The sequence below is a fragment of the Myotis yumanensis genome, unplaced genomic scaffold (genome assembly GCF_028538775.1).
Source record: "Myotis yumanensis isolate MYYU_CA2020_CCGP unplaced genomic scaffold, mMyoYum1.0.hap1 SCAF_4, whole genome shotgun sequence".
Classification (NCBI taxonomy): Eukaryota; Metazoa; Chordata; class Mammalia; order Chiroptera; family Vespertilionidae; genus Myotis; species Myotis yumanensis.
Window position 1 is genome coordinate 103854530 of NW_027223755.1, and position 27515 is coordinate 103882044.

The window sequence follows — 27515 nt, forward strand, 5'->3', positions numbered from 1 at the left end:
TCTAGATGGCATTATAGTGATTCTTATTTTTCTGATATTGCTTATTGGTATTTACTTTCATCTTTTTAATTTATTTTTAAATATGAAACACTTTACAAATTTGAGTGTCATCCTTGCCCAGGGGCCATGCTAATCTTGTTTCCTTCCAATTTTAGTACACGTGCTGCTGATGTGAACATTACTTCATCTTTTTAAGCAATGAATATCTATTAAAATGACTTAGCTTCTACCCAATGATCTTAATCGTGTATTTTTATACACAGTCGTGTGTGTGTGTGTGTGTGTGTGTGTGTGTGTTGACAAAAAACGTTCAGAAGAGCCCCGCCAGTATGACTCAGTGGTTGAGGGTTGAGGGTTGAACCAAGAGGTCACTGGTTCAATTCCTGGTCAGGGCATATGCCTGGGTTGTGGGCTCAATCCCCAGCAGGGGGTGTGGCAGGAGGCAGCCGATCCATGTTGATTTTTCTCTTTCCCTCCCTCTCTAAAATCAATAAAAACATACTTTTTTTTAAAGTCCAGAAGGAAATGCACTAAAATACTAATGGTATTTTTCTCAGGATAATGTGATTGCTAGTCATTTTTTGTTTTATATTTTACTAGTTGCCCCATGCATGGATTCATCCACATTGAAAGGAAAATTATTAGAAGAAATATTTTAATACTGCTATTTGGCCTTTCACCGTCTGCGGGGCGATTGGGCCCCTACTCGCACCTGCCTTGGCCTGGTTCACCTGCTCCACCATCCCGCAGTAGTCCTGCTCTTGTCAGGGTCCATTGGGGACAGCAGTGCCTCCACTGCTGGCCGCTACCAGCACCCACCACTTCTGCACCGCCCCCTGTTGGTCAGCACCCATCATAGCAAGGGGTCAAACTCCCAGTTGGACAACTGCCAGAGGGGACAATTTGCATATTAGGCTTTTAGTATATAGGATATCTCTCTGTATTTTCCAGGGTTTTTTTTAATAAAAAGCATGTACCCTGGCTGAGTAGCTCAGCTGGTTAGAGCATAGTCCTGATACGCCAAGGTTGCAGGTTCGATGTACAGTCAGGGCACATACAAGAAACCACCATGCCCTAACCGGTTTGGCTCAGTGGATAGAGCATCAGCCTGCGGACTGAAAGGTCCCAGGTTCAATTCCGGTCAAGGGCATGTACCTTGGTTGCGGGCACATCACCAGTTTGGGGTGTGCAGGAGGCAGCTGATCGTTTCTCTCTCATCGATGTTTCCAACTCTCTATCCCTCTCCCTTCCTCTCTGTAAAAAATCAATAAAATATTAAAAAAAAAAAAAAGAAAAGAAACCACCAATGAATGCATAAATAAGCGGGAAAACAAATCAATGTTTCTCTCTCTAAAAAAAATCAATCAAAAAAATTAAAATAAGCACATGTTATTTTTATAATATGAAAATGACATTTTTAATACACTAACAAAATTGCCTATGATCAAGCATATAAAGAAACATTTCTGGCCCTGACCAGTATGGCTCAGTAGCTGTGCTTCAACATATGAATCAGGAGGTCATGGTTTGATTCTGGGTCAGGGCACATGCCTAGGTTGTGGTCTGGATCCTCAGTAGGGGGCGTGCAGGAGGCAGCAGATCAATGATTCTCAATGTTTCTCTCTCATCATTGATGTTTCTCTCTCTCTCTCCCTCTCCCTTCCTCTCTGAAATCAATAAAAATATATATATTTTAAAAACCATTATCTGTCTTTTACCAATTCATCTGACATACAGACCAAGAGATACACATACAAACACACACAGACACACACACAAAACAGAAGCTCCCACATGCACCTGCTCTCACATACTAGGTTCATTCTCTCACACACACTAGCTCCCACATGACCTGCTCACACAAGCACTCATTCTCTCTCACGCACACAGACATGCTCACACACACTTAAATTCAAGGCTAGGGTAGAAACTGGAAAGGACACTGAAGCAAATAAAAGGTGCAGCCAAATGTCCCTAGAGACTTCCAACTCCTACCAGCAGAGGTACAGGAATGAAAAGCAGGAGACCTGAGTATCAACACTTCCCTCAGCAGCCTACTTTGCAAGTAAGAGGACAGACAATGCCTACAAGGTTACTGAAGGGCATTCATTCTGTGCTTCGGTGTGTAGGGTTCTCTGGAAAGGATCAGTGACTATCAAAATGTAAATGCTTAAGTTAGGGTAATAATACAATGTGAAGATAATCTTTATAATTAATTCCTTTGAAAAATAAAACCAAAATAAATCAATCATTTCCACAATGCTCTTAGAATTTATTCTATAATTTCTGCTTTACAATGAGTTAGTGGTGACTATAAAAGCATCAGTCCTCTCAGTATGAAGGGATTGTGCTGATGAGAAGTGATCAAGCTTGTTAAAAAAAAACCTATTCCAGCCCTAGCTGGTTTGGCTCAGTGGATAGAGCATCGGCTTGCAGACTGAAAGGTCCCAGGTTCGATTCCGGTCAAGGGCATGTACCTGGGTTGCGGGCACATCCCCAGTAGGAGATGTGCAGGAGGCAGCTGATCGATGTTTCTCTCTCATCGATGTTTCTGGCTCTCTATCTCTCTCTCTTCCTCTCTGTAAAAAATCAATAAAATATATTAAAAAAAAAAAAAAAAAGGGGGCATATGCCCTAGTTGTGGGCTTGATCTCCAGTGTGGGTCGTGCAGGAGGCAGCTGATCGATGATTCCCTCTCATCATTGATGTTTCTCTCTCTCCCTCTCCCTTCCTCTCTGAAACCAATAAAAACATATTTTTAAGAAAACCTATTCCAAGTTCACAACTGGTGCCTGGGTGCACTGAGTCCTGTTTCACCGAGAAAGCTCTACTGTAGTCCTCTTTCTCCTTTCCTCTGCTGATTCCTGCTAACACTGTTATATTACACCACACCTGATCTATCACCAGATGAGGTAATGAGATCCCAACACACCAAGACATTGCTGAAGAGGGACACAAAAGCCATCTGTATTATAAATGGGAGCTAGCTGCTTATATTAAAATTTCAGCTATAGCACTTAAATAATTTAAAATGTTTTTCCATAAACAGATTACATAAAAGATACTGAACATGCTACCTTTGAAAATTTTGAAATAATCAAGATAATCTATTTGTTATCATCGAGGACAGTAATGTGACCAGCCTAAGAGTTTCGTGCACTCAATATTTTGAAATCTCAAGGTGGAAAGTACAAAAATTTATGGTTTTATTGCTGTTATCCAGTTTATCTAAATAGTTTCTAGGGTTTTAAAAAAAATCATGAAATGTTTTAAAATGAATTCTTATCTTTTAGAGATATATACTGAAATATTTATGGATGAAATATGTCACATATGTGCATCAAAAATAATAATCCAGGGGTGCCCAGCCAATTGAGCGTTGGCCTATGAACCAGGAGGTCACAGTTCGATTCCTGGCCGGGGCACATGACCAGGTTGCAGGCTCGATCCTCAGTGTGGGGCATGCAGGAGGTGGCCGATTGATAATTCTCTCTCATCACTGATGTTTCTATCTCTCTCTCCCTCTCCCTTCCTCTCTCTGAAATCAATAAAAACATATTAAAAATATTTTTTTAATAATAATTCAGGGGTGGAGAGTTTACAGATGAACCAAGACTGGTGAAACTGAGCAATGGCTAGGGAGCAGGGAGACTGGGGGGGGGGGGGGGGGGGGGGGGGGGGGCGGTATTAGACTAGCCTTCTTCTCTCTCTACTTTTGTATATGTTCAAGACTTTTCACTTAAAAGTTTAAAAATATTCATCATGAGGTAGAATTCTTCACTTTTCTCTAAACTACATCACTATCAGAGACTATTTCTTCTTTTTGCTCCTCTATAATGTACTCTGATAATGGACTTGGGAAAAGCAAGCCTAAATCATAATAAAGGATAGCAAAACTTATACACACACAAGTCAACCTTTCATTACGCTGTGAATTATCTGCTCCAAAACAGGAGCTCTCCTCCACCATCCCAGGGAGCTCATTCAAGTCCCGGTACTTAGATCAAGTCTAACACTGCTTCTTCCTGAGCAGTCTGGGAGAGCAGACAGAAGGGGCGATGCCACAGGCCTCCTTATACTCGTCTATCCCCACTAAACCCAAGCCTTACCACCAAATTTAAAATTCCACCAGGACCTATCAGAGCAAAGAATTTTGATTCATTTCTACTTTGAAATTACAAGAAAGTTCAGCCTCCAAATAACAACTCAAAGTTTTTCCCACTGTGTTCAATAAGGACAGTCACAACACAACAAAAGGTGTTTCTCAAATGAAAAGGGTTTTATGGAAGTCAGTAAGATGAAACTTCATGGGAATATTTTGAGACACCAAATCTAAGAAGTTGAGAGCCATCTAAAGATTATAGGTCAAAAGACCTAGTTCTAGTCCTTGCTCTAGCACTGACAATTTCATTTGTGGGGTGTTGGGAATTATTTAAACTTTCTGGGCTTCTGTTTCTTACCTGCAAAGTGAAATGAAGCCTATTACTACTTCAGAGAAAGGTGGTGATGATCTAGTGAAGACATAAATGAGCCTGATATAAGCTGTAAAGTACTTTATCAAAGTCAAGTTATGGTGAAAAGAAAAAGAAAAAGAACAAATGTGGTATTTTTTAAACATCTTTGGTGTAATGAGAAAGGGTGTGCTTGGAGAGAAGACACATTCACACTAGCAAAACACAACCAAGGATGCCCAAGGTGCTTTCTGACCTAGGGGCAAATAGGAAAAGTATCAAAAGAACTTGGACCAGCAATCACAATCCCTGCTAACCATACAGGAAATTATACCATATATCTCTCTGCCCATTAGGCTAGGACCATGGTCGGCAAACTGTGGCTCTCGAGCCACATGCGGCTCTTTGGCCCCTTGAGTGTGGTTCTTCCTAAGCCTTAGGAGTCCCCTAATTAAGTTAATAACAATGTACCTACCTATATAGTTTAAGTTTAAAAAATTTGGCTCTCAAAAGAAATTTCAATCGTTGTACTGTTGATATTTGGCTCTGTTGACTAATGAGTTTGCCGACCACTGGACTAGGACATAGGAGACGCATCTGAGCAATGTCTTCCAACTAAGAGCTAAACAAAAGCAGTACACTGATGCCCACAGAAGCATGCACATCTTCCTGGGCTCAAGGGACAAATGGGAGGGTGGGAGGGAGCATGGACCTCTTATCAAGGTTCCTTTTTTGAAATTTCTTTATTTTTAAAATTTCATTTATGTATTGACTTTTAAAGAAAGAGAGGAAGGGAGGGAGGGAGGGGAAACATTGACCTGCAGTTCCACTTACTCATGGATTCCTTGGTTGTGCCCTGACCAAATCAAACCCCACAACCTTGGCATATGGGGTCCATGCTCTAACCAACGGAGCTACCCGGCCAGGGCCATAAAGGTTCTTCATGCTGTGTCTGATACCCTAAATATTAGGATGTCAATTTTACCTCTTTTCTTAAAGATCTCTTGGCTTCAACATGCATATGCACTTGAACACCCACTTAACAAATGTGTCTGCATGTGTTGAGAAGTCAATAAAATACAAAAACTAGAAGATCAGCATTTTAGGGATTTCTTACTACTAAGTGAAATATTTAAAAGTGCACACCGGTAACCTATTTGCTGTCTACCCAGTTATTACCAGAACACACACAGCCGTGCTGTAGTCACCTGGAACTTCCACGAGTGCTGAGACAGAGGGGAAGGGCTGCTCTCCCAGAGCAGCTCAGCCCTTAGAGACTGCATGGTTGGTACCTGTGCCACCCTGCACTGTGCATTCCCACTGCTGCCTGTCTACACACCTCACATCTCCTTCAAAAGTGGGGGTGGCCCTGATGGAGAGCTGCTCAAGTTTGTATTCACCAGCCCTGGAGGGATAGTTCAGTTGATTAGAGCATCTTCCCAATACACCAAAGTTATGAGTTCCATCCCAGGTCTGGGCACATACAAGCATCAACCAACCAATGAATGCATAAATAAGTGGGAAAACAATAAGTGGATGTTTTCCTCTCTCCTCTTCTCTAAAAAAAAAAAAAAAGTGTGCACTGTCTCCCAAACAATAAAAGATGAGTCTACCTAGAACATAATGCCAAAACGGTGTCTCTTCGCATGATCGTAAGTAGCCAAGCGCAGCCTGGCCTTTGAGATCTGAAGGAATGACTTACTTCAGCCAAACCTGACCTGGGCCCTCGGGGGGAGGAACCGCCAGGCACCTCTTCATTCAGGGAGCACTTCCATCAGGCAGCTGGGCCTGTCCTCATGCCAGGACCTAACTCCCCTCGGTTTAGGAAAGACCCAGCTCGTGTGGCGCGGGAGAGGGGGCGGGGGTAGCGTGGTGGGTAGAAGGGGGGGCGCAGCGAAAGAATCTGACTCCCTGGAATAGAACCTCTTCAAAGGAGGAAAAGCAGCTTTAATAAAATTCAACCAAAAGTAAGGGCAGAAGCGAACAAAAAGAACGTGCGGGACCATTGGTCCTAACGGTGCATTTCCCGACCACCGAGGACCCTGTCGGCCCCGAGGAGGCGCCCAGGGCCAGGCTCCCACGCTGGGGCCCGGACGCGCTCGCCGAGTTACCTGCTCAGCCCCGTAGACCGTGGCGAACTGGACGAAGTCCTCCATGCGGACGAAGCCGTCCCCATCCCCGTCCAGGGCATCGAACACGGTTCGCAGGCGGGGGCCGTCCTCCGCACACCCCGCAGGCTCGCTCGTGAGGGAGCGGGTCCGGCTTAAGTCCGAGGGCAGGTGCGTGTCCACGGGACCCACCTCCAGCGTCAACTCGCCCACCGAGGCCGAGGGCAAAGAAGGGAAGAAGTCGACCTCGCCCCTCCGGTGGTGGCTGTCGCTCAAATCCTGCGCGCGGAGAGACGCGCTCTCCGGACAACTTTGGGAGCCATAGTCCTCTGACTCTTCAGTCCAGAAAAAAAGCGGGCCGAGTTCTGTCAGCTGCCGGTCGGGGTCGGGGTCGGGGTCGGGTTCGGGGTCGGCGGCCTGACTCGGCAGCAGGTATGAGGCCCCCAGAGCCCGACCGGCGCTCAAGCCGGCAGGGTCCCGCGGGCCCAGCCCAGGGCGCGGGGCGGGGTCGGCGGGCGTAGGGGCGGCCACCGGCCAGTCGGGTCCGCCGGGCTCCGGGTCGGGGCCCGGGCCGCCCGTTGGGGAGGCCGACCGGCCCGGCTCCATCTTCATGGACGCGACCCGGGCCGCGGCGCGGGCCCGGGAGACCAGTAGTGAGGCGGGCGGTGCGGGCGGCAGACAAAGGCGCTCAGGGCGCGGCGGCGGGCGCGGGCATCCCCGCGGCGGCGCGGGCGTGCGCGCGCGGGGCTCCCGGGCTGCTCCGGCTGGCGCTCGGGCCCTGCTCCGCCCTCGCCCATGTTGGCGCCGCGCTTCAGCTGCCCTCGGCCCTGCGGCGCGGCGGATGACGGCCCATGGCGGCAGGCGCAGGGAGGGCGCGGAGGAGGACGCGGGGCGGCGAGAGGCCGAGGGGCCGAGGAGGCCGACCGAGAGGACGCCGAGGAGGACGCCGAGGAGGGTGAGGAGGTAGGATGAGACGCCCGAGGTACCCAAGCGAACGCCGCCGCCCTTGCCCCGCCCTCTGCCGGCGTTACGTAAGCACGCCCCGGCGCGGCCCGGCCCCGCCCCCCACCGACTGGCTATAAAAGGCGGGCGGTGGGCAGCAGGATAGCGGCGCGGGGTGCGATAGTCAGCACCCTGTGGCTAGGCGCGTATGCTCCTGTTCTTTGCCGGGCCCAGCCTGAATCCCGGCCCTCGGACTCAGGAAGAGGCTGTCTTCGGAGGCTGCAAACGCGTACTTGATGTCACCGCCTGGGGGTGCGGGGACGGCCGACCCACGCACGGTGCGGATGAATAAACTGCGCCGAGAAGAGAGCGGAAAACCGAAAGTGCACCTGTCGCACAGGGCCTGAGTCCTCCCGGAGAGTAAAGCGCCCTCACACATGGATAAGCAAAGAACACGATCCTAACGGGAGGGGTAATGCGCGCGGCACTGAGCGCAGCCCCCGCATGGTACCGCCTACCGGCGCACCTGCGCTCGCTGTGGCCGCCCGGCTCCTTCGGCAGCCCGCACGCACTCGCTCCGCGGACGCCGGTAGCGGAAAGAGGTCGCAGGCGTGCACAGAGGTGGGCACAGAGGTTGGCAGAGGCAGGGGCTGGTCCGCGCGGTCCCGTCCCAAGGGCTGGAGAGCCCGGGAAATGCTGTGTATTTTCACTTCTAACGGAAGGCACAAGTGGTTAAACACAGATCTTTTTTAAGCCTATGAAAAGTGTTTTTCACAGGATGTAGAGTTGATCGCCAGTCTGCAGTCAGGCCTTCCCAGCACCGTGGCTGTCTTTGACAACTAGCATCTGTTTCTCGAGCTGTCGCTTTCATCAGTGAGGACACGGGACGGCAGACAGGAACATGAGTACCCTGCAGCAGGCATGAAAGTGGAGACATGCTAGTTAGAAGCAGGTGAGCTGCCGAGCCCCAGGCGAGGTGCTAAATTTAGCCTGTAACTAAATGTATCGAGGGAGTGTATGAAATGGTATTTTTAAACGCTGTGGGCACCCAAACCAGATATGTTTCATAAGCAGCTTTGGCAAGAACCAAAGGAAACTGAACCTCTGTTTCCAAGTGTACAGTGTTAATTAACTGAGTCATCATCCATGACAAAAATCCCAGGGCCCGTGGTACGGGATTTTGTGAGGTTGGCCTTGGAAAAAGAAAAGCAAGGAATTCCACCCTCCCCAACTATATTCTCAATTTCTTTTTAAGAGCTGTATGCTCCCCCTAACTGGTTTGGCTCACTGGATAGAGCGTCAGCCTGCGGACTGAAGGGTCCCAGTTCGATTCCGGTCAAGGGCATGTACCTTGGTTGCGGGCACATCTCCAGTAGGGTGTGTGCAGGAGGCAGCTGATCGGTGGTTCTCTCTCATCGATGTTTCTAACTCTCTATCCATCTCCCTTCCTCTCTGTAAAAAATCAATAAAATATATTTTTTTTAAAAATCAAAGTGAAGTTAATTTTTTTAAAAAGAGCTGTATGCTCTACTCAGGAAGATTCTGTGTACAGAGAAAAAATATCTCCAGTTTTGGCAAGAATTTGAAATAGGACTGATGCCTTTGGCCAAATACAGTTTTCCGAGGTAGTTATAGTGATGTGTCAGCCTTTCTAAATAAGAGGGTTAATGTGGGTGAGGTGAAAAAAATATATATCAAAGCTGCATCCTGGGGAAATAGGCATTCCTTCTGCTGAAAATGCCCCAAAATTTGGCATTCCTAGGCTGGCTGATGTGCCAAAATGGAACCCCAGCATGGTGAGCTTGGACCAATTCAAGAGGCTCTGTGTGTGAAACATTAAAAGTGACAATTCTGGGTCAGTCATTCAGACCTCAAATGTCCCCTTTGTGGCCTACGAACATTTTTATTGGTAGCAGTCCAGATGAAATGAACCAGCTCAGTACACACAACCCCTCTTGCCATTTTGACTGACTCCTCCTATGCACGATTTAATTCAACCAGGTGTCAGGTACACAGAAGAGGAAGGGAGGATGGGGTGCAGCTCACATCTGTTGGTTTGGGGTCTGAGCGAATGTCTGTGGAAATCTCCCTCTGTGAATGTTTTCTTTTGAAGTTACTTGGGATAAACATTTCTTTGGAACTCTCTAAGCAGGTAGGTCTCCTGATCCCTCTTCCCTGGTGACTTGTGGCCTGTGGAGAAAAATAGGAAGGTGATTCAGCAGATTCCTGGCTGTGTGGCACAGCCCTGTGGGACCTGCCAGGGGAGTGGAGGGAAAGTGGGTCAGGATACCTTAGTTGAAGTAGGGCCTCTCCATCATCTGAGTGAGATCTGGCCACTGACAAAAGGAGGGGGAGGGATATAGGAAAAGCTCAATTTCGTTACAAATCCATTTTTTTTAAATGCACATATTTTTAAATAAAGAGGAAATACCCAAAATTATAGTAAACATTACATATGATTTCTAGCCTGACAACTTAAAATGTTAACTCATCTTCTCTTTAAAAATATATATATATATATATTTAAATATATTTTTAGTGATTTCAGAGAGGAAGGGAAAGGGAGAGCGAGATAGAAACATCAATGATGAGAGAGAGAGTCATTGATCAGCTGCCTCCTGCATGCCCCCTACTGGGGATCCAGCCCAAAACCCTGGCATGTGCCCTTGATTGGAATCCAACCTGGAACTCTTTAGTCCACAGGGCAACACTCTATCCACTGAGCTAAACCAGCTAGGGTTCATCTTCTCTTATTCGAACTTCACTAAATGCTAATGTTTCTTACTGTATTTGGCCAACTTGAATCTTATATCTGTGAATTGCCCAGTAGTAGTGTTATAATGTACCCTGCGAATCACAGAAGGACGCCTCAAGAAGTTGAATTAAAGAGTCACATTTACGGGGGGGGGGAAAAGGATACTTATGTAATACCCTTTGTAATACTTTAAGAGGAAAATAAAAAAAAAAAAAAGAGTCACATTTATTGCAATCCAGGACTACAAGGGGGCATTTTGCTCTCCCAAATCTCACAGTGATAAGATGGCCGCAACACCAGATTTATATAGGCAAAAATCACAAAGGTATTGATTACATCCCAAGGTTTGGAATGAGGACCCTGGTTTGCACAAAGCAGTAACAGAAGGGAGATTGAGCCGATTAGTTATCTACAAAGATTAATTATAGTTTTGGGTCTTTGGACCACTGAGTTGACAGAAACACATTATCTAGAGCCCTCGAGTCTTGGGACCACTGAGTTGACAGGGAAACATTATCTGGAACCCTCAGGTCTTGGGATAATTATGCTGTCCTGGTTCCCAGGTACAGAAGAATGTGCTTTGATAACCAGTAAGATCACAATCAATGGGGTATTCACATTACAATCAATAAGGTATTCAATCGAATGGGATGATTTATACAATTCAGAAAATCAAAGTAACTTTTCTATTGTTAAACAAAGCAAATAAGTATAGAAGCCAAACAGCAGGGTTAAAGTTAAACTATAGTTTCTACCTGAGATGATTGCTACCATACTTCAGTAGAACTTGCTTATTTTTTTATTTGATTCTCTGACTTTTTCTTCAGATAAAATCCCTCCTCAGCCCTGGCCGGTTGCTCAGTGGTTAGATCATCAGCCCGGGCACTGAAGGGTCCCAGGTTGATTCCTGATCAAGGATACATATCAGGGTTGTAGGTTTGATCCCTGCCTTTGGGAGGCAACCACTCCACTTGATGTGTCTTTCTCACATAGATATCTCTCTATCTCCCCGCCCCTCCCTTCCACTCTATAAAAATCAATGGAAAAAATATTCTCTGGTGAAGATTAACCAAAAAAAATCCCTTATCAGTTTTTGATGATGTAAATATCTTTTCTCTGCCTGTGACCCCTTCATGAACTCTGTTGGAAAATTAAACAGAAATCTTTAATTTTAAAAAATATATTTCTTGCCAGAACCGGTTTAGCTCAGTGGATAGAGCGTCGGCCTGCAGACTCAAGGGTCCCAGGTTCGATTCCGGTCAAGGGCATGTACCTTGGTTGCGGGCACATCCCCAGTGGGGGGCTTGCAGGAGGCGGCTGGTCGATGTTTCTCTCTCATCGATGTTTCTAACTCTCTATCCCTCTCCCTTCCTCTCTGTAGAAAATCAATAAAACATTAAAAAAAAATTCTTTACAGGTTTCAATGTTTTTTTTTAATATATATATATATATATATATATATATATATATATATATATATTTCTTTATTGATTTAAGAGAGGAAGGGAGAGGGAGGAAGAGATAGAAACATGAATGATGAGAGAGAATCATTGATTGGCTGCCTTCTGCACGACCCCTACTGGGGATCAAGCCTGCAACCCAGGCATGTGCCCTTGGCCGGAATCAAACCTGGGACCTTTCAGTCCGCAGGCCAACACTCTATCCACTGAGCCAAAACGGCCAGGGCAGAAATCTTTAATTTTGAGTAGTCAACCCAATAGTTTTATCCTTGATGGCTTTGCTAATCCTAAGGACAGAATGGACTGTTCCATAGCTGGTGCCATTCATTAATACAGAAACCTCATAACTAGATCCCTTTATCACATCAGATGCAAAAATAATTACAGAGTAATCAAAAGCATAAAGTTGGAAAGAAAAACTTTTAGAAGACATTGAAAAATATACTTGGAACCTTGGATCAGGGAAATTTCTTACACAAGAGTAAAAATTGCAAACTGTTAAAGAAAAGAATGATTCAAATTTAAATACTTCCAAAAGTATAGGGACAAAAATCAGACCAATGGGGACTGGAGGACAGGGGAATTTGTTGGAGTGAAAAAAATGTTCTATACCTTGATTGTAATGGTAGTTCTATATTGTATGTGTTTTCCAAAACTCACAGAATTGCTCACTACAAAGGGTAAATTTTATTGTATGTAAATTTTATTTTAGAAAAAATAATATTTTTTTAAATTGGCCTTCTGTTTGACAAAAGACACATCATAGACTAGTGTGTTAGTCTGTTTATGCTGCTATAACCAAATACCATGCACTGGGTGGCTTAAACAACAGACATTTACTTTTCACAATTCTGGAAGCTGAGAAGTCCAAGATCAAGATGGCAGCAAATTCGTGCCTGTTGAGAGCTTTCTTCTTGGCTTGTGAGGACTTCCTTCTAGGTAATCCTCACCTGGGAGAAAGCCATTTCTCTCACTTCCTCCTCTTATAAAGCCGCTAATCTCATCATTGGGGCCCCAACACATGACCTCATCTAACCCTTAATTACCTCCCAAAAGCTCCATTTCCAAATACCATTGAATTGGGGGTTAGAGCTTCAACTGATGAATTTGGGGGGCACAATTCAGTGCATAGCAACTTGGAAGAGATTTAGAACAGATATAACTAATAAAGGATTCGTTTTCAGAATACACAAAGAAGTCCTAAAAAAAAAAAACAACAACAGTAAAATAACAGCTACCCCTTAAAAAAATGAGCAATGAATAGAATAAGCAGTTCCGGAGGAGGAAACTCAAGTGGCTAGTAAACACAAAAAAAGATGCTGAACCACATTGGTACTCAAGGGAATGAATTAAGATAGCACTTGACACCAATCAGAGTAAAAATTAACTCTGATCCTAGCAGAGTATTTGGATTCACATTACTAATACAGCACTTCCACTTCCGTACCTTCCCATGCACAGGTTCTTGAGGAAACAGGATGGAGAGGTTCAGAGGTCCAAGAAGAGAAAGGAAAGGGATGTTCCTACAGCGCTGGCTTTCATAGTCCCATGAAGAGACTGCTGGCCCAGTCAGCGTGGCTCAGTGGTTGAGCATCTCTACCTATGAACCAGGAGGTCACGGTTCAATTGCCACTTAGGGCACATACCCAGGTTGTGGGCTTGATCCCCAGTAGGGGGTGTGCAGGAGGCAGTTGCTAGATGATCCTCTCTCATTGATGTTTCTATCTTTCTCTTCTTCTCCCTTCCTCTCTGAAATCAATAAAAATATTTTTTAAAAAGGATTGCTGAATGTATAGTTTTCCCTTCTACACTATGACTTGAATCCACTTGGAGTTTTTCTGTTTCGGTGTGATGTAAGGTAGGGACCTGACTTTATTTTTCTCACTGAGCCAGTTTTCCCCAGACTATCTGTTCTTTCCCCATGTATTTGTGAGGTCACCTCTCTCAGCCATTTTATTGTAATATTTGAAAATGATTTGTGTCAAAAGTGGAGTTATAGTAGGAACCCAGATCAGAGAGTTGGGGAGCAGGCTCTGGGAGGCTGTCTAAAGAAGCCCTCCTCCCAAAGGGGACAGTTCCAGATACATCTGTGGCAGGCCCTTCTCTCAATGAGCGCTGAGGGCCACGTAGGGCTGGACATCAGTACCTGTAGAGAGCCCTGTGTCCCAGAGCACAATGGCCAAGGCTGAGCCAGCCAGTGGGCAAGTGGGAGCCTCCTGCAAGGTGGTTTGGGGCAGCAGGCCAGGGGCAGCTTTGGCGGTCCTGGAGATGGACAGCAGGAGAGAGACTGCCCTGTGACAGGGGCCAGGGTAAGGAAGGAGCACCGCCACCAAACAGCCTGCGCTGGGATTCTTTAACAGTGGTCCTGGACCCCGCTGAGTGCCTAGCACCTCTTCCTACTATTCCCACCTTTCAGCCAGATGTTCTCGATTCCCCTTCTCCTCATGGAACCTTTTCTCCCACATGGCCACTCCCTTTATGGATGGTCTTGCCCTCCCAGGACCTGAGTTGTCATCCTGGATGGCTCACCAGTTCTTCCCCACTGTCACCTGAGGATAAGGGGGAGGGAGAAGCAGGGGGGAGGATTACCAAGGGACTGGAGGAAATGGTTTGCAGGTGATGGTATGTTCCTTATTGTCATTGTTGCACAGGTAAAGATGTATGTCAGAATTCATCAAATAATACACTTTACATAAGTGCAGTTTATTGTACGTCAAGTATATTCAAGCTATAAACAAAAACTGCTGGCCAAATACATATATATATATATATATATATATATATATATATATAAAATCTTTAATCCTCACTAATCCTCTCTAAGGACATCCTTAGAGAGAAGAAGGGATAGAGAGAGAGAGAGAAACATCAATGTGAGAGAGAAACATCCATGGGTTGCCTTCCAGATGTGCCCCAACTGGGGATCGAACCTGCAACCCAGGTACGTGCTCTGAACTGGGAATCAAACCAGCAACCTTTCAGTGTCCAGGACGATGCTCAACCACCTGAGCCACTCTGGTCAGGCACCAGCCAAATATTTTTATTTTACAATTTTGGAAACAAGATTCGCATTTTGTAAAGAGAAGTCAATTATAGCTCTAGATCACACACTCCTCCTGTAGCCTCCAGCAGTTGAGAGCACAGATCCACACTCATGTTTACTGATATTTTATTCAGTGGGCTAGGCTTTTTTCTCACCTTCAAATTTAGTAAAGTACATTTCTTAGAGTAAAAATAAAATGAGTTTGAACAGCACAGTATAGTCCCTCCTGACTCAATCAAAGTTTGGATGATTTTCCTATTTTACCATCCATTTCACTCTGACGTTGCTGGCACCTGCTCCCATCTTCCTGTGAAGACAGCATCTCTAATCCCCACTGTGCCCAGAGCGCTTGATAGCCCACCTTTTGCACCCACCTCACCTCTCTTGCAGCCAAAATCACAACTGGGGGAACCGCACTGAGGGGCAGTGAGAAGTTTGTATGTGGATTCAGAACTTCCTTTTTTTAACCTCAGGTCACATTTTCCAAAGAGGTGAAGAGCGAATCCACATCATTTTCTTCCCATTGTGTAAAAATTGTCCAAATGACATGTGAGGGTGGAAGAGTTAAAAGTTAATTCTGAGTTCTGCGTATTTATCATTCCTTCTTCAAGCCCTATACACCTCTGCCTGCTGACAAGGTGATGTAGGTCTCATTCCAGGGACCTGAACCAGAACCCAGTGTTAAATAGGAAAGCAGCAATGCCCTGTCTTTGGGGGCTGTTTCGCTCAAGGGTTCCATTGGCATAAGGAAGAAAAACAGAAGTCCAAAGAAGGATCCAGTCTCCACCATGGTCCCGAGCACAGAAGAGCTGAGTTGGGCGAAGTCCTGGCCCCAGATATAAGTGGGAAGCCTCTGTAGATCATCCGACCGACGTAGGCAACCTCTGCCATCTCCCAAGTGGCCTTTGGGTTTCACCAGAGAGGGAGACCTGAGACTCATCCAATCACTGAAAAGGAGTACATACACACACACACACACACACACTATCAGCTTAAGGGGCTACACGTAAGTTGTTTTGTTTTTTTTAATTTATTGAGAGAAACATCAACTTGTTGTTCCACTTATTTATGCATTCATTGGTGGATTTCTATTTTATTTTATTTATTTTTGGTAATCTTCACCTGAGGATATGCTTCCATTGATTTTCAAAGAGAGTAGAAGGGAGGGAGGAAGGGGGAGAGACAGAGAAAGAGAAACATCGATGCGAGATACATCAACAAGTTGCCCCCTACACGGTTGGGGATCGAACCTGAAACCCAGGCACGTGCCCCTGGCCAGGAATGGAACACACAACCCTTGGAGCTGTTTGACGCTCCAACCAGTGAGCTACACAAGCCACATTCTTGTATGTGTCCTAACTGGAGATCGAACCCATGGCCTTGGCGTTGGGACAATGCTCTAAACCAGCGGTTGCCAACCTTTCGGACCTCGCGGACCACCCGTGGTCCGTGGACCACCGGTTGGCGACTGCTGCTCTAAACAACCGAGCTACCCGGCCAGGGCCTACACATTGGTCTTTAGTGAGTTTGTTTGGTGTGACTTAGGACCTACACTAGATGGTCTGCTATAACACACATTTTCTAAAAGCAGCCCTTGTCCAATCAAATCCATGACTATAGTGGGAGTTGCCATGTTTGTATGATGTGAGCAATCCTTGGCCAGGGTTTAATGAACAAGAGCCGGACACCTGACCCAGACCGAATGACCGTGCACATTTCTTCAGGAACTCTGCGTCTCTCTTCAAGGAGCTGGATTACAGGGTATACCCATGGCAATGGGACCAAGACATGGAGACAGCTGATGTGCAGGGAGGGGAAGCTGCTGGCTCACAGGGCCAGGTGAGGGTGAGAGAAAAAAGGGACCCCAGAGCCCTGGGTCCAAGCTTTATCCTGGAGCTCCAGTGCATCCTATCCTTGGAGCCAGGATCTTCCCCATACATTCCCTCTTTGGCTCTAAACAGCCAGAATAGGTTTCTGCCGCATGCATCCATCAGCAACCAACCTAAGCATCCTGAGGGACATGCCCAAGGGGCCCATGCCCAGCCCGCTTCCCAACATGGGAAGCCCTGAGCCCAGAGAGCCCATCTGCCCTGCTCAAGAGGACATCGCTGCCTAGCTGAAGCACTGGGCAGACCCAGGGAACAAAAGATGCTCACCTGAACTTGCAGCCCAGGGTGGGGGCTTGACTTGACTGACCCATAGGATGAGGACAGAGGAACATCCGCTGACCCTCAAATTGTTGAGGTTCTCAGGGATGTCTCATGTCTCTCTTCCCACTTCTCTCAGTGTGGACAGAAAGCAGGGAAGTCCAGGAGGGTCAGAGTCCTGTCTGGGTTCCCAGCCAGGGTGCTGGGCAAAGTACGGGCTCAGTGCACATAGAAGGAAAGGGGTCAGGAAGACAGAAGGAGGTATGGAGGGTATGACAGCTCAGCAACTGAGAAAACAATGTGGCATTTGGGAAACCACCATTAGTGCTAGGTGTCTAGCCTCCAGGTCCTCCAGAGATGACCCGAAGGATAAAGCTAGCACATGCAAGCCAGTCTAATTCAACCAAGTTACCATGGGAACAAGAGTCAGCAGAGAGAAATGACCTCAAATTAGCACTGGTTATTTAAGGCAACTTTAAGATTTTCTTTGCTTTCTGTAGCTATAAAGATGAATGAGCCCAGAGAGTCATTGCATTATAGCAACATCCTATAGCATTATAGGAATAACTGCGTGATTCACAACAACATAGTGGGCCGTTCATTTATTCATTCAACAAATACAGCTTCTTTGTGGGGGGCAGTCCTGGCCAGGGGCACATGCCTGGGTTTCAGGTTCAATCCCCAACCGTGTAGGGGGCAACTTGTTGATGTATCTCGCATCGATGTTTCTCTTTCTCTGTCTCTCACCCTTCCTCCCTCCCTTCTACTTTCCAACATGTCCATCTGCTCCCTGAGAAGATGAAGATACGGAAAAAGGGCTGCAGGGCCGTACCCCAAGTGGGATCTTCTTTGTGGGGGGCAGTCCTCTGCCTTGGCTGATGTTTTATGTATAGTTTTGAAAGGATGATAAACACCCTCACCCCATCGAAGGGGGAGCCAAGTTGGCAGGGCTGTAAACCAGCTTCCAAGGCTAAGGTTGAAGAAAACTCTGACTAGGGTTCACATATAAAACAATTATCCTTCTTTCCAGAAAACCTGGCGTTTTCTAGGGGCATTTTTGAGATGAATGTGAAAGAGGATAACCTAGTTCTTTGCCAGTTGGCACTGAGCCCAAGGGCCACTGCTGGGACTGATGCCACACCCTGTGCACCTGGCCCTCCTCATCAGCTTGCACCTGGGGCTCACCAGCCTCACCACCCAGGGAGTGAAACCTGCTGGACATGCTCGTGACCCACGAGCCCCCAGTGGTCATCCCATACCTATAGGATGACAGCCTGGGCTGGTAGACTAAGCCAGAGGCTGCTTTCCCATAACCGAACTGACCAGCATGTGCAGGAGATGGAGTGTGGAGACAGATTTTACTGTACGCACCTGTGATGATCAATGTTGTGTGTCAACTTGACTGCACTAAGGGATGCCCAGGTAGTTGGGTGTCTCTAGAAGAGATTAGCACAGTAGACTGAGGGAAGATCCACCCTCACCAATGTGGGTGGCATCACCTCATCCAATCCACTGATGGCAGAATTCTCTCTTCTGCCCTTGGCCATCAGAGCTCCTAGTTCTTAGGCCTTTGACTCTGACTGAATTACACCATTGGCTCTCCTGAGTCTCCAGCTTGCAAATCATGGGATTTCTTGACCTCCTATTTAATCCTTCTAATAAATTTCATATATATCTATATACATTCTATTGGTTCTGTTTCTGGAGCACCCTAATCCTATCTAATAATAGACAAACATGGTAATTGACCATACCTTTGCTACACCTCCCATGGGCTAAAATGCACGATATGCAAATTAACTGCCAACAAATATGGCGGCTAATTTGCATACTGCAGGCAGGGTGAGGGCAGCGCCATCCGCCTGCCCTGCCACCATCGGGGCCTGCTATCTGCGACCCGGGGCGGCCGGGCGGGGCAGCAAAGGCTTGAAGGCGGCTCCAGCCAGAGCAAAGGCCTGGGTCCTGGTGCTGGAGGAAAACCGGTGCAGGCAGCCAGGGGAAGGGAAGGCCTATTGCATGAATCTTTTTGTGCAACAGGCCTCTAGTACAGTAATAAAAGGCTTGCCCCTGGAACCTGCACCTCAATAGTGCACCCCAACCTTCAAAAGCAGCAGAGCCTAGTCATCCATGGTGGGACACCCTCCCTCTCAGCCCATCCCCGGGGCCTACTCCTCAGGAAGGACAGCAGGCCCAGGCTCGCTGGGATAGGGAGAGGGGTCCTCAGGATTGCCTCTGCCTCTCACTGGCCAGGTCTCCCCAGTAGCTGCTTTCACTTTTTGTCTTGTCCCCCCAGCAGTATCATAAGGACCCCTCTGTCTTTTTTTTAAATATATTTTTATTGATTTCAGAGAGGAAGGGAGAGGGGAGATAGAATCAACAATGAGAGAGAAACATTGATTGGCTGCCTCCTACACGTCTGGGGATAGAGCCCGCAACCCGGGTATGTGCCCTTGACCGGAATCAAACCTGGGACCCTTCAGTCTGTAGGCCGACGCTCTATCCACTGAGCCAGACCAGTGAGGGCCCATTCTGTTTTGCTGGTGAACTTGATGCACCACATTTTGGTCTCCCTGACAACAGAGAGCACCTTTAAATAGCAAAAGGTGCTCCCTCTGCCAGGTGGCCTCCCAGCTGGGATGGCCATGGGGTTTCCCTGCCACTCCCTTGCACATGTTGAGGAGAGGTGGTCTCCTTTCATAGAATGAAGGGACTTGAACAAGGGACAAGTGAGCATGGTCCTCTGGGGCAGAGAGCTCACACTCAGCCCCCTAATGGCAGTAGGAACCGACCAAGAGCAAATGGGGACCTTGCAGGGGGTTCAGGCATTAGATAGGAAGCATTTTCTAAACTCTTCACAGGAAAGATAGGAAGGAAACACTAAATGACCGGGTCACAGTGATTCTTTTCAAGTATCTTCCTTTTCCTTCTAAAAAATTTTGCAAAGTCCAATGAATAGATGTTTTACAATAAAAAATATTATTCTTAAACCCTTTTCGGTCCAATGTGGAGGCTGACTTGACAGACCAGGCGCTAGGAGCAGGTCCAACATTGAGGCAGAGATACCGCAAACTGGTTCAACATTCAATCCCATCAATTAATTTGGACCGGACTGTTTGAATTCCAAAAATAAAACTGGACCGCAAAGGGTTAAGGAAATGTATTTTCTGGCAAAGCTCTAGGATCTGTGCTTATACAAATGGGTGATACCAACAAGGAAGGATGGAACTGTGTGTGCCTAACCAGAGGGCTGACCTACAGTTCTGAGGGGCTTGAACCTTGAGGCATCCTCTCCAGGAAGGATGGTGGGGGTCATCCCAGAAGCCTGCTCCAAACTTGGCTTCACAGTGTGACTGAACTGTGAACTCCTGGGTTATCCCTTCACATACACACTCCTTCAGGTGGGACAGGAAACAGGCAGGAGGCCAGCCCAGGCTGGGACTAGGCAGAGCAGGATAGCCCGTAACCCTAGGTCAGAGGGGAGGGATGTACCCCAGCAACTGGTCTGCATCTCCACTCTTTTTTTTTTTAATATATATTTTATTGATTTTTTACAGAGAGGGAGAGAGATAGATAGTTAGAAACATCGATGGGAGAGAAACATCGACCAGCTGCCTCCTGCACATCTCCCACTGGGAATGTGCCCGCAACCCAGGTACATGCCCCTGACCGGAATCGAACCTGGGACCTTTCAGTCCGCAAGCCGACGCTCTATCCACTGAGCCAAACCGGTTTCGGCTGCATCTCCACTCTTGAGGGAGCTCTGGAATGCCAATCACCCCTTGGCAGATATCTGTGTGGTGTGGGCAGGTCAGCAGGCTGGCCTCATTGCCTGGTCACTCCTGCCCACGCACAGGAGATGGGCCATGGGGAGGGGATGGGAACACAGAATGGCCCTCAGAGGAGGGGTGAGTCTCTGCTTCAGCTGCTCTGCTGGGGTGGTTGGTTTGGAGTCCTCAGCTTGGTGAGAGGCAGGTCCCAGGAATCCAAGAGTGGGTTGTGAACCAGCCTCCCCTTCAGAATGCCTTCTTCGCTTCAGCTGTCCAGCTCCTGTCAGAAATGCCAGCAGACACCAAGGTCACAGAGGACTGAAGCGCACCAGGGCCCACCTCCTGCACAGCCTAGGAAACTGTATCTGCCCTCTGGGCAGCACCCACAAGTGGCCGGGAGACAGCAGTGGGCAGCTAAGCCTTGTATATCCCCTGGGGGGGCAGCACCAGCAGTCCCCTTCTGCCCTCCCAGAACTCCCCTAGATGAGTGCTCCTCACCCCAGTGGATGGTTTCCCAGCCCAGACTTCCCCCAGCCCCCACCTCCAGCTGCCTGGTCACTCATGGGCACTTCAGAACATGGCTGATGGCAACCAAAGCACAGAGGGCCTCAGAAGAAGGGTTTCTTAAATCACTGTGCTCACAAACCCGCCTCCAGGAAGGATGGTGGGGGTCATCGCAAAAGCCCGCTCCAAACTTGGCCTCACAGTGTGACTGAACTGTGAATTCCTGGGCTATCCCTTCACCATACACACCCCCTCAGGTGGGACAGGAAACAGCCAAAGTCTAGGACATTCTACCACCACCCTGTGATTGTGACCCAGGAGGTTTGATGAGCATAGGTGTTCAGAGGCATGGGTTGGGCCTCAGCCCTCCTCAGAGGAAGCTGCTGCTCAGAGAACCAGGATAAGCAGGCTTCATGGACCAGCTACACCACTGGGATTGGGGGAGGGGGGGAGGCAGAGAGCAATGGCACCCTTGCATGGGCTCAGACAGCCCTCAGGCCTCTGGAGAGGGTCACCGAGGGGCACTCTCAGGGAGAGAGAGAATTCCCGTCTGCCAGGCAAGCCATGCCCACCCTGGTTTGCAGGAGGGCCCTGAGATCTGGGGTAGAGCTTCATTGGGCTGGGCCCCCTCCCAATACCACCCAAGAAGACCCCTCCCCAGCTTGACCTACATATGGCCTGGTCTGTTGGAGTAGTGGAAGCCCAAACATGCCCAAGAACATGTCTAGAAAGATGCCCAAGGAATTGAGTGAAAACGTATCAGGGCCCAAACAGTGACCAAAAGCCCACAGGGTGGGGCCTTGGGAAAGGGCCATGAACACAAATGACACCCAGAAGGTGGGAGTGGCACATCACCTAGAGCTTAGCAGAGAAGGATGCAAAATCCGCCAGCAGCTTCAAGTCATTAGGGAACGTCAGCCACGCCCCGCCATCAACCACCAGCAAGGCCCCTGTCACGTAGGATGCCAAAGGGCTGGCCAGGTAGAGTACACTGTGGGCGATCTCCGTCTTGTTCCCCAGCCTCTGCAGGGGGCTGGCCAGGATCTTGCTGGTGTGGGGACCACCTGGGAGGTCAAACCCTGTGAGCCACAGGATCTCAAGGCCCTCCCCGGCCCAGCCTTCTCTAAACCACATCCGAGAACGTTGTGGGCACTATTAGCACCATCCTCGCAGAGCGGGGACAGGCCAGGTACCGAGTAACACTGCCAAAGAACCGGCATAGGGCTTTTTGATGGACACCCTGCCAAGGTTCTGGAAGCTTCAATGGAAGCCCCACTTTGGTTCTGACTCAAACATCAAGGTCAGTAGCCCTGTGGCCTCGACCTCCAGGGAGCGGCTTCCCAAGTCTGGTTAATCCTGAGCCCATTGCAGCTGTGTGCTAACCACAAATGGCGCCTTGCCAGCCCCAGGGAGCCATGAAAATTTGGCACTTGTCCCAGCCAGGTGAGAGGGAGCCCAGGGAGGCACTGTGGAGCCGGTACCTAGGAGAGCATCCAAGAGGGCCTGGGCTTCCTGAGAGCCTTACCTAGCCGCCGGATCCCCTCCGTGCCGCTGATAGGGCCGGGGGCAAGGCTGTTGACTCGGATGTTCTGCGGACCCCACTCCACAGCCAAGTGCCGCGTCATTGCATCTGCATGGAAGGAAGGCAGGCAGGCATGAGGGAGGATGCAGGGCTGCTTGGACTTCTGGGGTGGCCTGGGTTGAAGCGGGGACTCAGGGCCAGGCCTGGGCCTCTCCACTGCCCACTCAGACACTGTTGGCCTCCAGGGACAGGCAGGAGAGGGACCTTAAGGAACCCAGGAGAGCAGACCAGACGGGGTGCCATACCCACGGCCGCCTTGGCAGAGCCTGCGTGCACTTGGAGCACCTGCCCCCGGGTACCCAGGGTTGCGGTGATGTTCACGATTACTCCTCCATGGTCCTGCAACACATGGCGGACACGGAGGGGAGGGAGGTGTGAGGGGCCGCTTGTCAGCGAGCAGACCACCAGAAGAGGGGAGGTCCCAACCAGAGAACACTCACCCGGAAGAACTTCTTGTAGATCACGTGAGACACATTGAATGTGCCCAAGGTATCGATGTCCATCACAGTCTTGAAGGCATTGAAGGACAATGAGCTGGCTGGGCACAGGAAGTTTCCAGCTGCACCTGCAGGATGGAAGGAGACACGGATGGTGCAGGAGCCCTGGGCAGTTAGAGCATACAGACTTCAGGATGGCACAAGCTGGACAGGGAAGGAGGCTTGAGATCGCCTCTGACTCTGATTCAGCCAAGTTCACACTGAAATGACTTGGAAGGAACAGAGTTGGGCCAAGACAGTGGCCCGGAGCCCGGGATAAAAGTTCTGGGACTTCCAAGAAGGAAGGTCTAGTATCGCTGACTCATCAGAAAACCCCTGGCCTAGCTTAACGGTGACTCACAGTTTATAAGAATGTCGATTTTTCCAAACTCCTTCAGTGCCTGGTCCACGGCAGCCACGATGGCTGGGGGATCTCGGACATCCATAGACAAAGGGAGGCATCGCTGGCCAGTGGCTGCAGCCAGCTTTCTGGCAGCCTAGAAGTCAGATAGGAAGGGAGAGAAGAGGTGGGCATCGGCCAAGTGGCCTCAGCCTAGAGAGAACAGCCCTTCAGCATCCAAGGAGGATGTGTCCAGGTTCTGCTGGGAAGCCAGGGTTTGTTGCTGGACTCCACTCTTGAGAGATGCAGCTGGGTCCACAACCCCTCGTGGACATTTCTAAGAAATTCAACACTCCTCCCTCCACATCACCTTCCAGGCCATTGGTCACGGGTCAGTGGCAGCTCTAGCGGACTTCCAGTCCCTGCCCAGAGACCCACTGTGGCAGGGGTGAGACTTTCCTCCAGGGTGGGTGGGACATGTGGACCGCTATTATAACCCAGCTGAGCTCAGAGATCTCTCCTAGCATCAGTACCACTCAGCATGAGGGTCCCTCACAGGACCCAATAATTAAACATTTTTAAAAGCCAGGTGTTTTCCCAGGAGACAACCTCCACCGAAGCTTGATATTTGGAAGAGGAGCAGCTTTTGGAGTCAACATCCTCTGGGCCTCAGGACCCTCCAGGTCCAGGCTCTGGGTCTCCACAGCCACCCATGGATGGGGTAGGCAGAGTAGAGACAGCTTACCATTGATACTCTCGGAAAACTTCTGCTGGCAATGACCGTGTGGCAGCCGTGCCTGCAAAGCCAGAGGGCAGGAGTGAGGGTGGCAAGGTGCAAGAGATAAACCCAGATGGGCTCCTGCCCAGAGCTCTAAGCAGAGCCCCCTTTCCCCAAGGGTCTCTTGGGCTGAAACGCCAGCCCAATGTTGAAGGTACAGCTGTCAGAGGACACAGGGGTCTGAACACAGCTAAGCCACTGTGGTGAGACTTTAGATGGCTGCCATTAGTCCCACTCCCAGCATTTCTGGGCTGGCCTCTCCGGCATCAGGATACAGGCCCTGCCCCAAACTCCATGTGCACAGCACCAAAGCAGCTGTGAACATCAAGTGGGGCCCAAGCATTTGCATGAGGCCTTCTGGGTCCCCCTGGCATGGCCCCACGTGCCCCTGTCCTCTCTCCCTGTGATGTTGGAGAGATGGACAGAAAGCCCATTCTGAGGTCAGGGCACCTGCCCTGTGTTGAAGTACGGTAGCAATCATCTCAGGTAGAAACTACAGTTTAACTTTAACCCTGCTGTTTGGTTTCTGTACTTATTTGTTTACTAAAATAGAAAAGTTATTTTAGTTTTCTGAATTATATAAATCACCCCATTTGATTAAATACCCTATTGATTGTAATGTGAAATCCCATTGGTTGTGGTCATACTGATCTTAGAAAGCACATTTTCCTTTACCTGGGAAGGCCAGCACAATTATCCCAAGGTCAGAGGGCTCCAGATAACGTGTCTCTGCTGACTCAGTGATCCCAAGACCCGAGGGCTCTAGATAATGTGTTTCTGTCAACTCAGTGATCCGGAGACCCAAAACTATAATTTAGATAACAGGCTGCTTCTGCTTCTGTAAACTGCTTTTTGCAAACCAGGTTCCTCATCCCAAACCTTGGGATGTAATCTATACCTTTGTGACCTTTGCCTATATAAATCTGGTGTTTCGGCCATCTTATCACTATGAGATTTGGGAAATGCCACCTCATAGTCCCGGATTTGCAATAAATGTGACTCTTTAATTCGACTTCTTGAGGCGTCCTTGTGTGATTCGCGGGGTACATTACAACAGTGTCACCTCCTCACAGTGTTGGTAGTGACAATAGCAGCTATCACCTTCTAAGCAGGTTCTACCTGCTCCTCAAAATGACCCTGACCAGCTAGTCATGCTCTGTTCAGAGAAGCAACATGCCCAAAGCCACCAGTTTGGCAAAAAGTTCACCTGGAACGAATGATTTCCCCAAATCTTGTCCAGTGGGGCTCACCTCCCTGGTATGAAAAGTGAGGGTCCAGGAGAAACTGGAGAGGGTCCCTAGGATATCAACAGGCTCCCTCTCCCCCAACCCCAGCCTAACTCTGGGCCTTCCCCAGGTCGGGGTGATAAATATTTGATTTGGGCCTGAGGCCATAGAACTTGTGTCTCAAGAGGCACTGTGTTCCACATGCAACTGGGCCCTCCATGACTCTGGCTCACAGCCAGGCCCCAGGGGGCTCGGCAAGAGAGTTACCTCACGCTGTTGAACCCTCCCTCTTTGTACAAGTGAGGGTGCTCAGACCACAGCCACACAGTCTCCACTGAGGTCTGGGAGAGGGCCCTGGAGTCCTGCCTCCCCTAGGACAGCACTTGACCCCTTTCAGATGTTCTTAAATGGCTCATTGCCTAGAGGGGCTCCCTCACCCACCAGCCTCTTGTCCCGGAATCCCAGGATCCAGCAGGAGGGTGTGAGGAAGTGTGAGAGTCAGTAGTGGAGATGGGGTGGTGGGCACAGATCAAACAGAGGAGTTCTCACCTCATAAAAATCTCAGCAATCCGGAATCCGATCCCAGAGCCACCGCCTGTGATGAAGGCGACTTTGTCCCTGGGGGAAGAAAACACGAGGCTTTTTTGGGGGTGGGGGCAGCCAGGGAGAGGTCAATGGGGGGGGTGGGTGGGTAAGGAGACTTAGGTAATACTTTAAACAATAAAGAATTAAAACAACAACAACACGAGGCTTTTTAAAGATATCCCCGTAAACTGGGGAGTGGGGGAAGGCTGTGGCTCTGGGAGGACTCTGACCCTACGAACTGGGCACTTCTATCACATTTAAACTGGTAACAAATAACGTGGATGATTTTTGTAAGAAAATAAAACGCTAAAGCCTGCATGCCTAGGCTTTCTGGTTTTCCGGGCAATCCAATTTCAGCCTCAAATTCTCTATTCATAAAGTTGTCAGTTCAGTGAGTAATGTTTTCAAAACATACAAGCCGTCCTCCACCTGCCCCTCACTCCCACCCTCCCAGAACTGCCATTCGCAACATCCCCCGGCGCTGGCCAAGCCAAACAGAACGCGCTCTCCACAGGGCAAGGATCAAAGTCCCGGAGCACTCGGACGCCCCGAACCCCGGGTCCCACTCCCCCGTTCCCAACGGCAGACCAGGACGAGGCCCTCACCGGAGCAGGTCCGGGCAAAAGAGGTGGCGGTACTCCGGGAGGCAGTCGTCCTCGCTGACATCGGGCGGCGGCTGGGCCATGGCGCTCGGTACGGACCCGCGGCGGCAAAGACAGCAGGGACCTGCTTCGGATCGGAGCACCAGCTGCCACCACCAGGACTAGCGGCGCTCTAACCACGTCACTTCTGAGCACCGGTAGAGTCCGGGGAAACGGAGGTCCCGCCCCTCGCCGCCTCCCCTCCCGCAGGCGTCCTCGCTCTTCTCAGGACGCCCGCCCTGCACAGCGGCCCCTCGCTCCGCCCAGGACCACCGCCCCCCTCCCCGTTAGCCCTACCCAAGGCTGCCTCCCAGCTTTTTCCAGGACATCTTGCAGCTCTGTGGCCACACCTCCTGCTGAGAATGGGGGTGGCCGGTCTGTCCCAGAACCGCGGCAGCGCGAGCGCAGTGCAGCAGGCGGATTTCTGTGGCCGAGGCCAGGTGAGTGGGCCTCCAGACTGTCCACAAGACTACGTCCTCTCCACAAGACTGGGTGTTAGTACCGAGGTCGGAGCCAGCTAGATACAGCGGACACTCCTTCCCGGGTTAAGGTCAGGCTGGCCCAGCTGTGCATTTAAAGCAGCTGGTTGGGAAGTGCTCAGCGTTTAAATGCCCTTGCCTCCCAGACACCTGCCTACCCTCCTGCATAAATATCAAAGAGGAGGAGGGAAGGAGACTTCGGCCAAGGAAAGCCTCAGGAAGGCCTCTGCT

The 27515-nt window shown here is 49.1% G+C and overlaps 2 protein-coding genes and 1 pseudogene across 4 annotated transcripts in view; all 3 read right to left on the bottom strand.

The window, feature by feature from the left end:
- The window catches only part of RAB11FIP3 (RAB11 family interacting protein 3), a 107848-nt gene extending 100291 nt beyond the window's left edge, over positions 1-7557 (bottom strand). For both annotated transcript variants that reach the window (XM_070413386.1, XM_070413387.1), the window contains exon 1: positions 6563-7557. In XM_070413386.1, coding sequence (XP_070269487.1) covers positions 6563-7171 — 609 coding nt within the window. In that variant the 5' untranslated portion in view covers positions 7172-7557. The remainder of the gene's footprint in view (positions 1-6562) is intronic.
- Positions 77-177, bottom strand: LOC139009608 (U6 spliceosomal RNA; annotated as a pseudogene).
- Positions 7558-20418: 12861 nt separating the features above from the next.
- On the bottom strand, positions 20419-26979 carry DECR2 (2,4-dienoyl-CoA reductase 2). Of its 2 annotated transcripts, XM_070413389.1 has the most exons (9): positions 26770-26978; positions 26129-26197; positions 24321-24372; positions 23597-23732; positions 23200-23324; positions 23005-23098; positions 22703-22807; positions 22033-22241; positions 20867-20953 (listed from the first exon to the last, which is right to left on the bottom strand). In XM_070413389.1, exons 1-8 carry the CDS (start codon positions 26847-26849, stop codon positions 22033-22035), a joined length of 870 nt encoding a protein of 289 aa, XP_070269490.1. In that variant the 5' UTR covers positions 26850-26978; the 3' UTR covers positions 20867-20953. The 2 variants fall into 2 exon arrangements, with proteins under 2 accessions (XP_070269489.1, XP_070269490.1); XM_070413388.1 differs by lacking the exon at positions 22033-22241 and having other exon boundaries at positions 20419-20953; positions 26770-26979.
- Between the last annotated feature and the right edge of the window lie 536 nt (positions 26980-27515).